A 13,487-nucleotide genomic window follows, 5' to 3' on the forward strand; every position below is an offset into this window, starting at 1 on the left:
TACACCATGATGTGAAGGATCCTACAGGGGGACAGAAAGACACGTTACACCATGATGTGAAGGATCCTACAGGGGGACACCACGCAGTGAAGGATCCTACAGGGGGACAGAAAGACACGTTACACCATGATGTGAAGGATCCTACAGGGGGACAGAAAGACACGTTACACCATGATGTGAAGGATCCTACAGGGGGACAGAAAGACACGTTACACCACGCAGTGAAGGATCCTACAGGGGGACAGAAAGACACGCTACACCATGATGTGAAGTATCCTACAGGGGGACAGAAAGACACGTTACACCATGATGTGAAGGATCCTACAGGGGGACAGAAAGACACGTTACACCATGATGTGAAGGATCCTACAGGGGGACAGAAAGACACGTTACACCATGATGTGAAGGATCCTACAGGGGGACAGAAAGACACGTTACACCACGCAGTGAAGGATCCTACAGGGGGACAGAAAGACACGCTACACCATGCAGTGAAGGATCCTACAGGAGGACTGAATGACACGTTACCCCATGATGTGAAGTATCGTACAGGGGGACAGAACGACACGTTACCCCATGATGGATCCTACAGGGGGACAGAACGACACGTTACCCCATGCAGTGAAGGATCCTACAGGGAGACAGAAAGACACGCTACACCATGCAGTGAAGGATCCTACAGGAGGACTGAAAGACACGTTACACCATGATGGATCCTACAGCGTGTATGCGTGTGAATGTAAGAGTATGTCCTCTGCATGTGATGAAGGGATCCAGCTAATCCGGCTGCTGTGAGAAGACACCTCCCCAGCCAGCCAACCAGGGATCTCTAGTTTATCCAGCATCAATATGTCTCTGCTGTCTGTCTATCTCCTCAAGCCTAATGAGGGCTGCTGCCTGCAGAGGGGACACTTCCTTTAATTACCCCGGGGAGGAGAGGAGAGACGGATAAGAGGCAGCAGAGAGATGAAAGAGGACTGCTACTCTGCTCCCTCCTCTTCCTCAGTGGTACGTTAGTGTACACACTCAGCTCCTGCTACTAATAGGCTCATGACACCTGCGCTGTGGAACCACTGACATTCTGACTGAAGAAGTCAAAGACAAAAATGAGTGGCTTGAAGAAGGAGCTATTGGAGAACGTGTACATGAAACATAATGAACCAGTGAGAGGACACATAATTGGTCACTCAATGGAAGGAATCGTAGGCCACCCTTCTGCCTCATTGTAATACAGCTGCTCCAGGGATGTCTAACAGTACAGTACCGGTCGAATGTATTAAATGCTGCTAAGATGGACAGAGGATTTGTTATGAAATGGCGGAGGCAGGCAGCCACTTACCCAGCGTGCAGGAAGAGAGAGAGCCACAGTCTGTAGAACTGGTCTGGGATCTCTGGGTTGAGGAAAGGCAGCAGGCCACACACATCATCCATGCAGTGAACCTGGGGGAGGAGGTAGAATACATCACCTACAGGACACCATCTCACTCTTTGTCTCTCTTGGCACACACGCACACGTGAAACCACACACACAATAGCATAACTGATGCCCACTGAATTTACGATCACGAGTACTAGTAGTAGAGGATGCATTTTTATTTGACACATAGGAATACATCATATTGATAATGAAGAACCTCATGCGTGAATATATTTACTTGTGGCCTGGATATTCTGTAGCTCAGAGCAGAGGGGATTACAGTGAGGACAGTTTGCCTACTCAGTAGGGTATTGTGTGGCACCCTGTATGGTGATTAAACACTAGCCACTCTCACAGCTTAGATCTGTCTCGTTATCCTAGTCTTTGTAGGACTGGGGCTATCGTATCCATCATACTAGCTAGCCACTGAAGAGGACTTGGCAATATCCTAACGCAACGTAATAGTCAGATATTCATTGAGTAGAGAGATGCTTACTTACTTGGGAGCAGAGAGTAGCCTCCTCGTGGAAGTAGCCCTTCATGAAGTCACAATACTCCCTGGACGTGATCTCACACCTGAGGAACGGGAGAACCACAGCATGACCTCGTGACCACACACTCCTTTGACTCCTCCCCTTCATGTGCACTGATAGGTCATGAACATGACACATGGTGACCACTACACTGCTTACATATTGCTGCTTTACCAGATCAGTGAAAATGAAGGCAAGAGGGGAGAGGAAGTCCATGTAGATTATTGAGATGCAGCCTTGTTTAAACATCCATCTACCAACTACATGTACCACAGACACAGGCAAATCAACATCAACATCAATAGTAAATAGACTCTGAATGTGTGTGTTGTGTCTGGCGTGAATGTTTGCATGTTTGGTTTTGTATGTAGGCTCTCCTCACCTCCCTTTTGTGCCGATGCAGCAGGGCCGGCCTGTGATGGTGCAGTCTATGTGAGGCAGGTTGGTGTGGTTCCCTGTGTTGTACCTGGTGCAAACCTAAAAACACAGCCAGAGGAAACAGTGAGACACTGACTGATTGACAGGTCCTCTGACCTCTCACCCTCTCATCATGACCAATGGGGTTCCACAATACTCACTGGCCACTTGGTGATGTCATCAGGCCATTCATGCGGTGCCACCGAAGCTGGCTCTAGACAAATCCTGTTGTGGGGTGAAAAATATGAATGAAATATTAGTATGGATACACAGTTCAGTCAGTGGTCCCAATAAACACACAGTGTAACTACAGTAGCATGAGGGGTGTGACGGCGTACTGCTGAATGTCAGAGTGGTTCTCTCACCGGGGGTCCTGATGGCACACTGAGCCGTACTGCCTGTCTCTGCCCTCCAGCTGAGGGGTGCTGGGAGGCCCCGGCCACTTCACCCACACGGCCAGAGTACTCTGAGACAAAACAAAGATGGAAAGGTAAAAATATTGACCCCTGAATAGATCTCTCGTGGAGGTAGAGTACAAAAGAGTGAGGTGGAGAGAGTGAGTGAGAGAGACGGAGAGGGATTCACGACTCACCGAACACTCCTCCTCTGAGGTCTGTAGACAGCCGGAGCGGTCGTTGCGCACACAGCAGGCAGAGTCTCTCTCTATGTCTCGCTTGTCCCGGATCAGGTCGTGCACCTGCTGGTCCTGACGCATGCAGGGAGAGTACTTGGCCCCCAGGTGGATCAAAGCCTCCTAACGAGGGAGACAGATGGCATGCAGACAGTCAGGAATAGACACATAGAACACCATCCCTTTATCAGGCCTAGTTAAAGCGCTCAAATAAGTACCTTCCAAACGGAAAGGATAGGACATATCTGGTCATGGAACAGAATGTTGGAATGAACAAAAGGGGAACAATGTGAATGTGCTTACTGAACTGGGCCCGACCCAGAAGTTCTCTTGTTGTACAAACTTGACATTTTCATATACACCTTTGTTTCTTAGAACCTGGGGAGGGAAACATTTCATATTTCAAGTTGATCTTGGAAGGATGGAATAGAAGGTCATAACGACTGTAAGGACATTGCAAAGCTGTAATGATTTGTTCAGAGGACTCTTGAATATAGTTTTGGATTATTTGATTAATAATTTACTGCACGGTTAGGAGCTAGTAACACAAGCATTTCACTGCACCCGCAATAACGCCTGCTAAACTGTGTACGCGACAAATAAACTTTGATTTGATTTGACCAGGGAAGTGAGGTGGTACTCACAGAATCAACCGTCTCGTGCTGGGAGAAGCCCACGGGGGCGATGCCATAGATGCAGACAGCCAGGATGGTGATCAGCAAGTGGACAACAGTGATCCAGTACGTAAAGAAAGGCCTAATGGAAACACAATGTCCATATTATAAAACAACGGTTTTAAACAGAAGTGCTCTACTCTACACCAATGGTCTCATATATTAAACACGCTGAGCCTCAGCATGGTCTTAGAGACCATTACCTATGGTCATCCATGTCCTCTATCTGCCTCTTCACATAGCTGTCGATGCGCTTGCGGTAGGTGCGGTTGGTGAGCTTCCCCACCATGCCCAGCCCGTAGGGCCTCTTCTCCCGAGCGAACAGCTTCTTGACGGGCACAACGATGCGCTGACCCCGTCGCTGTCCGTTCACACTCACCACCTCCTGCCGCAAGGGCACCTTGGGCGGTCCTGGGGTTCCCTCTTTGGCCTTACGCCACCCTCGCTCCAGAGGCCTGGGAGGGGAGGGGAGACAGAGAGGAGGAGGGGTAAAGTCAGTTTAAAGAGGAACCCACCACAGAACCACCCTTGGAGAGCGTGTAGGTTCTCTTTAAACCAAACACTGTGTCATCACAACTGAATGTTTCACTGAGATGCTCTGGTAGTGTATTGGATATTGGCAACAGGAAACCAAAGATACTGTAGTCATTTCAGATGTTTCTGTGGACTTGTTGTCATGATGGGTGTGCCTGACTCACAGCATGAGATGGCTCCTCTCCAGTTCACTCTTGTCCAGAGCGCTGCCGGTCAGCTCCGTCTCATCCAGTTTACTGCCCTCCTCCTGCACCACATCCATCATAGCCGCCTCCGACGGAGACTCAAACACCTCGTCAGCGTATGTGGACAACTCTTCCTGCATCAGACAGTCCTGGGGGAGGGATTGGGAGGGGGTAGGCCAGGTCTGAGAACAGTAGTGGGTGGGAACTAGGCACAGGAGATTTTCCTGGTCAGCTCACACATGGTTTAGGAAAAACTCCTGGCCGTAATGAAAACACACACTAACTGGTCGGCCAATCACAGGCCTTTAGACTCTATCCCTGGCTGCAACTCTGTTAGAGACCTCCAGGGGGTGCTGTATGTTCCCTTTTAGATGGAGGCTTGAGATTAGTTTCTAACTACAGAGTAGATGAGGACATGTCCTTACTCTGGCGAAGAAGGATGTGTCCAGCTCATCAGGTAAGTCCACCACGTCCTCCTCCATGAAGCTGGCAGGGGTGAAGCTGCGTCTCTGCATCCGCCGCAGGGTGGCGTTTTCCCGCAGGGAGCGCCCCTGAAACGCACAACACTATAAGCTGTCACCTAGCACAGCAGGCTGTAGTGTTTTGTCTAGTGCCATACAGCAAACAAACGGTGCAGACACACAAACACACACACACACACACGCACACACTAACATTGAGTTGAGTGTCTTTTTGCATGTCAGAATTGTTGGAGACAGTACCTCATAATTATAACACATGCATAGTAGGCATATCAGAGCTTGAGGAGCCATGTTTGTTCATTCCTCCACATCACTCTTGCACTTCCAAAACAGTAAGCTCTTTCATAACAGTAGTCCTAAGCACAGCACTGCTGCTCTTGAACATGCAACACAGCACATAGTGGTCTCCCTCAACACTGAATGACACAACACAGCACATAGTGGTCTCCCTCAACACTGAATGACACAACACAGCACATAGTGGTCTCCCTCAACACTGAATGACACAACACAGCACATAGTGGTCTCCCTCAACACTGAATGACACAACACAGCACATAGTGGTCTCCCTCAACACTGAATGACACAACACAGCACATAGTGGTCTCCCTCAACACTGAATGACACAACACAGCACATAGTGGTCTCCCTCAACACTGAATGACACAACACAACACAGCACATAGTGGTCTCCCTCGACACTGAATGACACAACACAACACAGAGATAATGTCTCCTTTTGAAAATAAATGTATCCGCCCCGATGGAACTCAGTGTTGTTCTAGAACGCCGGAGGCCGACTGATTCCACACAACTGATCAGGCCATGCTGTTTCACTGAGGGTACCTTATCGATTAAGGGAAGAGTTTGGTCATAGTGGTACTGGGTGGGTATGGTTTGGATCTGTGTGTACAGTACAGTAGAGGGCTTTAGCAGCTGACAGTCTCTAAAATAATTATTCACTTCCTTCAATAGAATGTCTCGTCACACAGCAAGCTCACCTTAACCAGAGCTGCTGCTGCCCTGAAGCTCATCTTGGCGACAGACTCCCTCTTGCGTCGCCGCGGCAGCCGGTTGAGGCCTGAGCGGGAGGAGGTGAAGGAGCAGAGGGAGGCGGCGCCGGGGGTGACGGGGGTCTGGGGCACGCTGTAACCGTCCACCTCCTCCACCATACGGAACGCACGCCCCCTCGCCAACGGGTCCACGATCTGAAGATGACAGACACAGGCAGAGCGGTTAAGAACAGGCTATCTAGGACTGAGTTTATATTGTGAAACTGGATTATGTTCGAATAATCAACCAAGATTCTAATCGAAAAAAAACTACTGTGGATACCACAGGAAATGAAAGATAAACATTGATACATCCTAAAATATGTTATCAAGATCCACAATGAAACCCTCACTGAGGTACAAAAGTACTATAGGCATAATGACCCAAATATATAGATGACAGAGGTATCATACCTTCTGCATGCCAAAGGCGTGTGCTGAGGAGGGTACGTAGAGGGGCGGGGGCGTCTCGGTGCTGGTCAGAGAGATGTTGTCCTGACTGGACAGGTCCATCTCCCGGATCACCTGGGGCTTCAGACGGCCATAGCGCATGCTGCAATGGCGCAGACTCTTCCTCTGCCATTTCTGGGTGGCATCGCCGTCCTTACTGACCCCGAACCAGTCCGCTGTGCCCCTGACACCACAAACACCAGCCACTCAGTCCGCGGGAAGCACACATCTCATCTCACAAACTCCAACCTATCCACAGAACTCTCTCTGATCACCTAGTTCCACAGTACTTCTCTTGTAGAGGGAGTCTGCTAACTCCAGCTATCTAGCACAGAGTGCATCAGTTATTAGCCTGAGAGATATAGAGATGTCATTAGATGTCCCTCCTCAAAGCTCGATTTGGAAGACTGGGTGGGCAAACATGCAATGAACTGATAACGCCACACTTCCCAAGAATGGAAAAAATGACTAATTGTTCTTGACTGCACTAGTAATAGGCCATCAACCAGAGAGAGGGAAGCCCAGACGTGTTCCAGTCCAGGCACACACGCCCACACACACACACACCCACACACATGCCCACACCCACCCACCCACACACACACACACACACACACACACACACACACACACACACACAAACACACACCACACACACCGTCTCTCTCATGGGTCTGGTGTATATGTATTACTTTGTCTGCCTTTGCAGCATTACAGCACAGTAATAAAGTCATAAACATTTGAATAAATGTAAAGACTGAACACTCTCCACTCTCAAAGCATGCTGGAAGTATTCTGCTGCTGGAAATGAGAATGATATACTGCTCTCCCGGGAATAGACCCAGATTCTTCTGATAATTCGTAGGCGATCGAATAAACCCCTACTTCTGTATTTTTGTAAATAATACCTGGTTTACGATATCTAAGGAAGTCTCAAGGTTTTGCTTGCCTGAGGTAGAGAATCTTATGATAAGCTGTAGACCACACTATCTAGAGAGTTTTCATCTGTAGTTTTCGTAGCTGTCTACATACCACCACAGACTGATGCTGGCACTAAGACCGCACTCAATGAGCTGCATTCCGCCATAAGCAAATGGGAATACGCTCACCTAGAGGTGGTGCTCCTTGTAGCCGGGGACTTTAATGCAGGATGCAGCATGTTAAATGTGCAACCAGAGGGGAAAAAACTCGGGACCACCTTTACTCCACACAGAGAGAAGCATACAAAGCTCTCCCTCGTCCTCCATTTGGCAAATCTGACCATAATTCTATCCTCTTGATTCCTGCTTACATGCAAAAATTAAAACAGGAAGCACCAGTGACTCGATCAATAAAAAGGTGGTCAGATGAAGCAGATGCTAAGCTACAGGACTGTTTTGCTAGCACAGACTGGAATATGTTCCAGGATTCCTCCAATGGCATTGAGGAGTACACAACATCAGTCATTGGCTTCATCAATAAGTGCATCGATGACGTCGTCCCCACAGCGACTGTACGTACATACCCCAACAAGAAGCCATGGATTACAGGCAACATCCACACTGAGCTAAAGGCTAAAGCTGCCGTTTTCAAGGAGTGGGACTCTAACCCGGAAGCTTATAAGAAATCCCGCTATGCCCTCCGACGAACCATCAAAGTGTCAATACAGGACTAAGATCGAATCGTACTACACCGGCCCTGACACTCATCGGATGTGGCAGGGCTTGCAAACCATTACAGACTACTAAGGGATGCACAGCCGAGAGCTGCCCAGTGACACAAGCCTATCAGACTAGCTAAACTACCTGTATGCTCGCTTCGAGGCAAATAACACTGAAACATGCATATGAGAGCACCAGCTGTTCCGGAAGACTGTGTGATCACGCACTCCGAAGCCGATGTGAGTAAGAACTTATCACAGGTCAACACTCACACGGCCAGACGGATTACCAGGACGTGTACTGCGAGCATGCACTGACCAACTGGTGTCTTCACTGATATTTTCAACCTCTCCCTGTCCGAGTCTGTAATACCAACATGTTTTAAGCAGACCACCATAGTCCCTGTGCCCAAGAACACTAAGGTAACTTGCCTAAATGACTACCGACCTGTAGCACTCACATCTGTAGCCATGAAGTGCTTCGAAAAGGCTGGTCATGGCTTACATCAACACTATTATCCCAGAAACCATAGACCCACTCCAATTTGCATACCGCTCTAACAGATCCACAGATGATGCAATCGCTATTGCACTCCACACTGCCCTTTCCCACCTGGACAAAAGGAGCACCTGTGTGAGAATGCCATTCATTGACTACAGCCCAGCGTTCAACACCATAGTGCCCTCAAAGCTCATCAATAAGCTAAGGACCCTGGGACTAAACACCTCCCTCTGCAACTGGATCCTGGACTTCCTGACGGGCCGCCCCCAGGTGGTAAGGGTAGGTAACAACACATCCGCCACGCTGATCCTCAACACAGGAGCCCCTCAGGGGTGCGTGCTCAGTCCCCTCCTGTACTCCCTGTTCACTCATGACTGCACGGCCAGGCATGACTCCAAAACCATCATTAAGTTTGCAGATGACACAACAGTGATAGGCCTGATCACCGACCAAGACGAGACAGCCTATAGGGAGGAGGTCAGAGACCTGGCCGTGTGGTGCCAGGACAACAACCTCTCCCTCAACGTGATCAACACAAAGGAGATGATTGTGGACTACGGGAAAAAGAGGACCGAGCATGCCTCCATTCTCATCGACGGGGCTGATGTGGAGCAGGTTGAGAGCTTCAAGTTCCTTGGTGTCCACATCACCAACAAACTAACATGGTCCAAGCACACCAGGACAGTCATGAAGCGGGCACGACAAAACCTATTCCCCCTCAGGAGACTGAAAAGACTTGGCATGGGTCAAAGATCCTCAGATCCTCAAAAGGTTCTACAGCTGCAACATTGAGAGCATGGTTGCATTACTTCCTGGTTTGGCAACTACTCGGCCTCTGACCGCAAGGCACTACAGAGGGTAGTGCGTACGGCCCAGTACATCACTGGGGCCAAGCTCTCTGCCATCCAGGACCTCTATACCAGGTGGTGTCAGAGGAAGGCCCTATTGTCGAAGACTCCAGCCACCCTAGTCATAGATTGTTCTCTCTTATACCGCACGGCAAGCGATACCGGAGTGCCAAGTCTAGGTCCAAGAGGCTTCTAAACAGCTTCTACCCCCAAGCCATAAGACTCCTGAACATCTAATCAAATGGCCACCCAGACTATATATCAAATGCCCCCCCTCCCCTCCCCCTCTTTTACACCACTGCTATTCTCTGTTATCATCTATGCATAGTCACTTTAATAACTCTACCTACATGTACATATTACCTCAACTAACTACTAACAACTAATTTGTTTTGACAAGCTAACAATCGATGTAAGTCATGTTTTTTTAAGGGAGATTTGGCCATTTAAGTAATATCAAACCTACAATGGAGTTGATTTGATCGTGTTTCGATGTTCCAAACATATTGCTCACCACATGTCTTCTGCAGAGGGACAACAGGGAGCCAGGCGAAAACGAGTTTTGATCAGTCATGGAGATAAAAGTGCTGAAAACAAAAAGTCTCTCTATTTAAAAAGAAGATGGAGAACAAGCTCTTAAGGAAAAATACTTGGGACTTTGGTGTAAAATAATATTGCGATAGTTGATACGATATATTGTCAAAAAAATATATTCCGATATGTAACTATCGATTTCTTCCCTCACCACTACTACCCACTGAACTGGTTTTCTCCTGGCTCTCTCTTGTCCCTCTGCAGAAGACATATGGTGAGCAATATGTTTGGAACATCGAAACACAATAAAATCACAGTATCAAATAGAAATACATATATACTCGTGAGAATCATGATATTATTATTGGAATTCCAAGCCCTACTCCCTAGCAACAGTAATTATAGCTCACTAAACTGCTACTGTACCTGTTGCATGTAAAGGATTATTCTGGGTAATATGGACAAATCATTTGAAATACTGTGTCCTGTGTTCCCCTGGGTTGTGGATGGATGTACTATCTCTATCAGTCTGTTAGTGACCTGATTGAATTTCTGGCATTCCAGACCAGCTGCCCTGTCCTCCAGGTCGTGGCGTGTCATCAGAGTCTGTCAGTCTGCCATCCGTGACCTCTGAGGCTATAAATAGACCTCTGCCTGATGGAACATCTGGAGCGACTCTCTCCCGCTCCCTCTGGCTCTCTCGCTCTCTCTACCTCTCCGGGTTTCTCGCTCTCTACCTCTGCCCCCCTCTCTAGCCCTCTACCTCTGCCCCCCTCTCTCGCCTTCTACCTCTGCCTCGCTCTACCTCTGCCTCGCTCTACCTCTGCCTCGCTCTACCTTGGTCTCTCTCTCTCTCTTTTTAGTGGCATGGGAAACATATGTTTATCAAATTAGATTTGTTTTCAAATTCTTTGTGGGTCTGTGTAATCTGAGGGAAATAAGTGTCTCTAATATGGTCATACATTTGGCAGGAGGTTAGGAAGTGCAGCTCAGTTTCCACCTCATTTTGTGGGCAGTGTGCACATAGCCTGTCTTCTCTTAAGATCCAGGTCTGCCTTTGGCGGCCTTTCTCAATAGCAAGCTCTCTCTCTCTCTGCCTCTCTCTCTCTCGGCCTCTCTCTCTCTCTGCCCCTCTCAGCCTTTGCCTCTTTTTTTCTGTGAGCTGTTGTTTTCTATTGAATCATATAATCTGTACATTCAATAAGGATCACAATACAATGTTCTCTGCCTCTGCCAGTCTAATCTAATCAGGTGCTGCAGAAGGCCAAGCTAACCCAACCCTGCCGCTATACACAAACTAACCAGAGTGGCTTAGTTTAAAAAGCAACTCAGGTTAGTTTAAGACTCAGTCAAACGCAAGTATGGTCTTTTAATGACTGTAACATCAAATCAGTGGACATGTATTCTATGGTCCCTAACTCACACAGAGATTCATAAAGTCTGAGGCGACATTATCGTTGCTTAGTCTTTGGCCTGACCACAATGGAATGCGGTGGTTGTTGTGTATTCCAGGAAAATGGCAGGTCCCTGTGTTAGGCTCCTTTATTATGACCAATTCAGTGTGAGTCAGATGTGTCAATGAGGTGAGTCATATAACAAAACCAGTCATAGCACAAAGAGAAAACAACAGCACCCCTGAAGAGAGGCTTATAGCTATAGGCAATGGAAGACAGTTCATTCAGTTCATTCAAGCTGTGTCTTTATGCCAGATGCAGTTTTCTATCTTACGGAGACCCTGCACCCTCTTGATAATTCTCTCTGTTCTGAACTTCATACTCTTTGTACTCCCTAGATCTGAGCCATTACCAACATAACCTAGGACACAAACATTGGTGGGGTAAACACTCAGCTAAACCTGTGTCAGTATGTTATCCATCACAGGATGTTCTGGCTCCCCATGGTTGCATACTGTATGTTACTGTAATCAGACAGGAAGTGCTGTCCTCATTGGCCAGTGTACTGTAGGCCCAGTCTGACCTCTGACCTCTGGCCTGCAGTACCTGAGCAGGGTTCTGGAGAGAGAGTGATGCTTCCTGGGGCCGCGGCGAGATGCCCGCTGACCCTTAACGGGCACTGTGTTAATCCGCTCAAAGTGCACCCTCCTGCTGCTGGAGACGGGCAGGGGGAGAGGGTAGGGAGGTGAGAGGAGGAGGAGGACAGGGGGAGAGGGTAGGGAGGTGAGAGGAGGAGGAGGACAGGGGGAGAGGGTAGGAAGGTGAGAGGAGGAGGAGGACAGGGGGAGAGGGTAGGGAGGTGAGAGGAGGAGGAGGACAGGGCAGGGGGAGGGTGGAGAAGGTAGGAAGGTGAGAGGAGGAGGAGGACAGGGGGAGAGGGTAGGGAGGTGAGAGGAGGAGGAGGACAGGGGGAGAGGGTAGGGAGGTGAGAGGAGGAGGAGGACAGGGGGAGAGGGTAGGAAGGTGAGAGGAGGAGGAGGACAGGGGGAGAGGGTAGGGAGGTGAGAGGAGGAGGAGGACAGGGCAGGGGGAGGGTGGAGAAGGTAGGAAGGTGAGAGGAGGAGGAGGACAGGGCAGGGGGAGGGTGGAGAAGGTAGGAAGGTGAGAGGAGGAGGAGGACAGGGGGAGAGGGTAGGGAGGTGAGAGGAGGAGGAGGACAGGGGGAGAGGGTAGGAAGGTGAGAGGAGGAGGAGGACAGGGGGAGAGGGTAGGGAGGTGAGAGGAGGAGGAGGACAGGGGGAGAGGGTAGGGAGGTGAGAGGAGGAGGAGGACAGGGGGAGAGGGTAGGAAGGTGAGAGGAGGAGGAGGACAGGGGGAGAGGGTAGGGAGGTGAGAGGAGGAGGAGGACAGGGGGAGAGGGTAGGGAGGTGAGAGGAGGAGGAGGACAGGGGGAGAGGGTAGGAAGGTGAGAGGAGGAGGAGGACAGGGGGAGAGGGTAGGGAGGTGAGAGGAGGAGGAGGACAGGGCAGGGGGAGGGTGGAGAAGGTAGGAAGGTGAGAGGAGGAGGACAGGGCAGGGGGAGGGGGGAGAAGGTAGGGAGGTGAGAGGAGGAGGAGGACAGGGGGAGAGGGTAGGAAGGTGAGAGGAGGAGGAGGACAGGGGGAGAGGGTAGGGAGGTGAGAGGAGGAGGAGGACAGGGGGAGAGGGTAGGAAGGTGAGAGGAGGAGGAGGACAGGGGGAGAGGGTAGGGAGGTGAGAGGAGGAGGAGGACAGGGGGAGAGGGTAGGAAGGTGAGAGGAGGAGGAGGACAGGGGGAGAGGGTAGGGAGGTGAGAGGAGGAGGAGAACAGGGCAGGGGGAGGGTGGAGAAGGTAGGAAGGTGAGAGGAGGAGGAGGACAGGGCAGGGGGAGGGTGGAGAAGGTAGGAAGGTGAGAGGAGGAGGAGGACAGGGGGAGAGGGTAGGAAGGTGAGAGGAGGAGGAGGACAGGGCAGGGGGGGAGAAGGTAGGAAGGTGAGAGGAGGAGGAGGACAGGGCAGGGGGAGGGTGGAGAAGGTAGGAAGGTGAGAGGAAGAGGGTGGGAGGTAGAGGAGGACAGGGCAGGGGGAGAATGTAGGAAGGTGAGAGGAGGGTGAGAGGTGGAGGAGGACAGGGCAGGGGGGGAGAGGGTAGGGAGGTGAGAGGAGGAGGATGACAG

The 13,487-nt window shown here is 50.0% G+C and overlaps 1 protein-coding gene across 3 annotated transcripts in view; it reads right to left on the reverse strand.

The window, feature by feature from the left end:
• Window positions 1–13,487, reverse strand: part of LOC110538455 (inactive rhomboid protein 1) — a 48,094-nt gene that overhangs the window by 2,837 nt on the left and 31,770 nt on the right. The window contains exons 4-18 of one of the 3 annotated variants that reach the window (XM_036938333.1): window positions 11,899–12,006; window positions 6,340–6,559; window positions 5,875–6,081; window positions 4,817–4,942; window positions 4,371–4,540; window positions 3,876–4,127; window positions 3,643–3,754; window positions 3,302–3,376; window positions 2,960–3,121; window positions 2,733–2,833; window positions 2,529–2,592; window positions 2,333–2,427; window positions 1,918–1,993; window positions 1,340–1,440; window positions 640–676 (exon numbers count right to left, since the gene is read on the reverse strand). In XM_036938333.1, the coding sequence (XP_036794228.1) occupies window positions 655–676; window positions 1,340–1,440; window positions 1,918–1,993; window positions 2,333–2,427; window positions 2,529–2,592; window positions 2,733–2,833; window positions 2,960–3,121; window positions 3,302–3,376; window positions 3,643–3,754; window positions 3,876–4,127; window positions 4,371–4,540; window positions 4,817–4,942; window positions 5,875–6,081; window positions 6,340–6,559; window positions 11,899–12,006 (1,891 nt within the window). In that variant the 3' untranslated portion in view covers window positions 640–654. Of the gene's footprint in view, window positions 1–639; window positions 677–1,339; window positions 1,441–1,917; window positions 1,994–2,332; window positions 2,428–2,528; window positions 2,593–2,732; window positions 2,834–2,959; window positions 3,122–3,301; window positions 3,377–3,642; window positions 3,755–3,875; window positions 4,128–4,370; window positions 4,541–4,816; window positions 4,943–5,874; window positions 6,082–6,339; window positions 6,560–11,898; window positions 12,007–13,487 lie in introns of those variants that run through there. The other 2 variants (XM_036938331.1, XM_036938332.1) reach the window with 2 other exon arrangements.

This window comes from Oncorhynchus mykiss, chromosome 12 (assembly GCF_013265735.2).
Source record: "Oncorhynchus mykiss isolate Arlee chromosome 12, USDA_OmykA_1.1, whole genome shotgun sequence".
NCBI classification, from domain to species: Eukaryota; Metazoa; Chordata; class Actinopteri; order Salmoniformes; family Salmonidae; genus Oncorhynchus; species Oncorhynchus mykiss.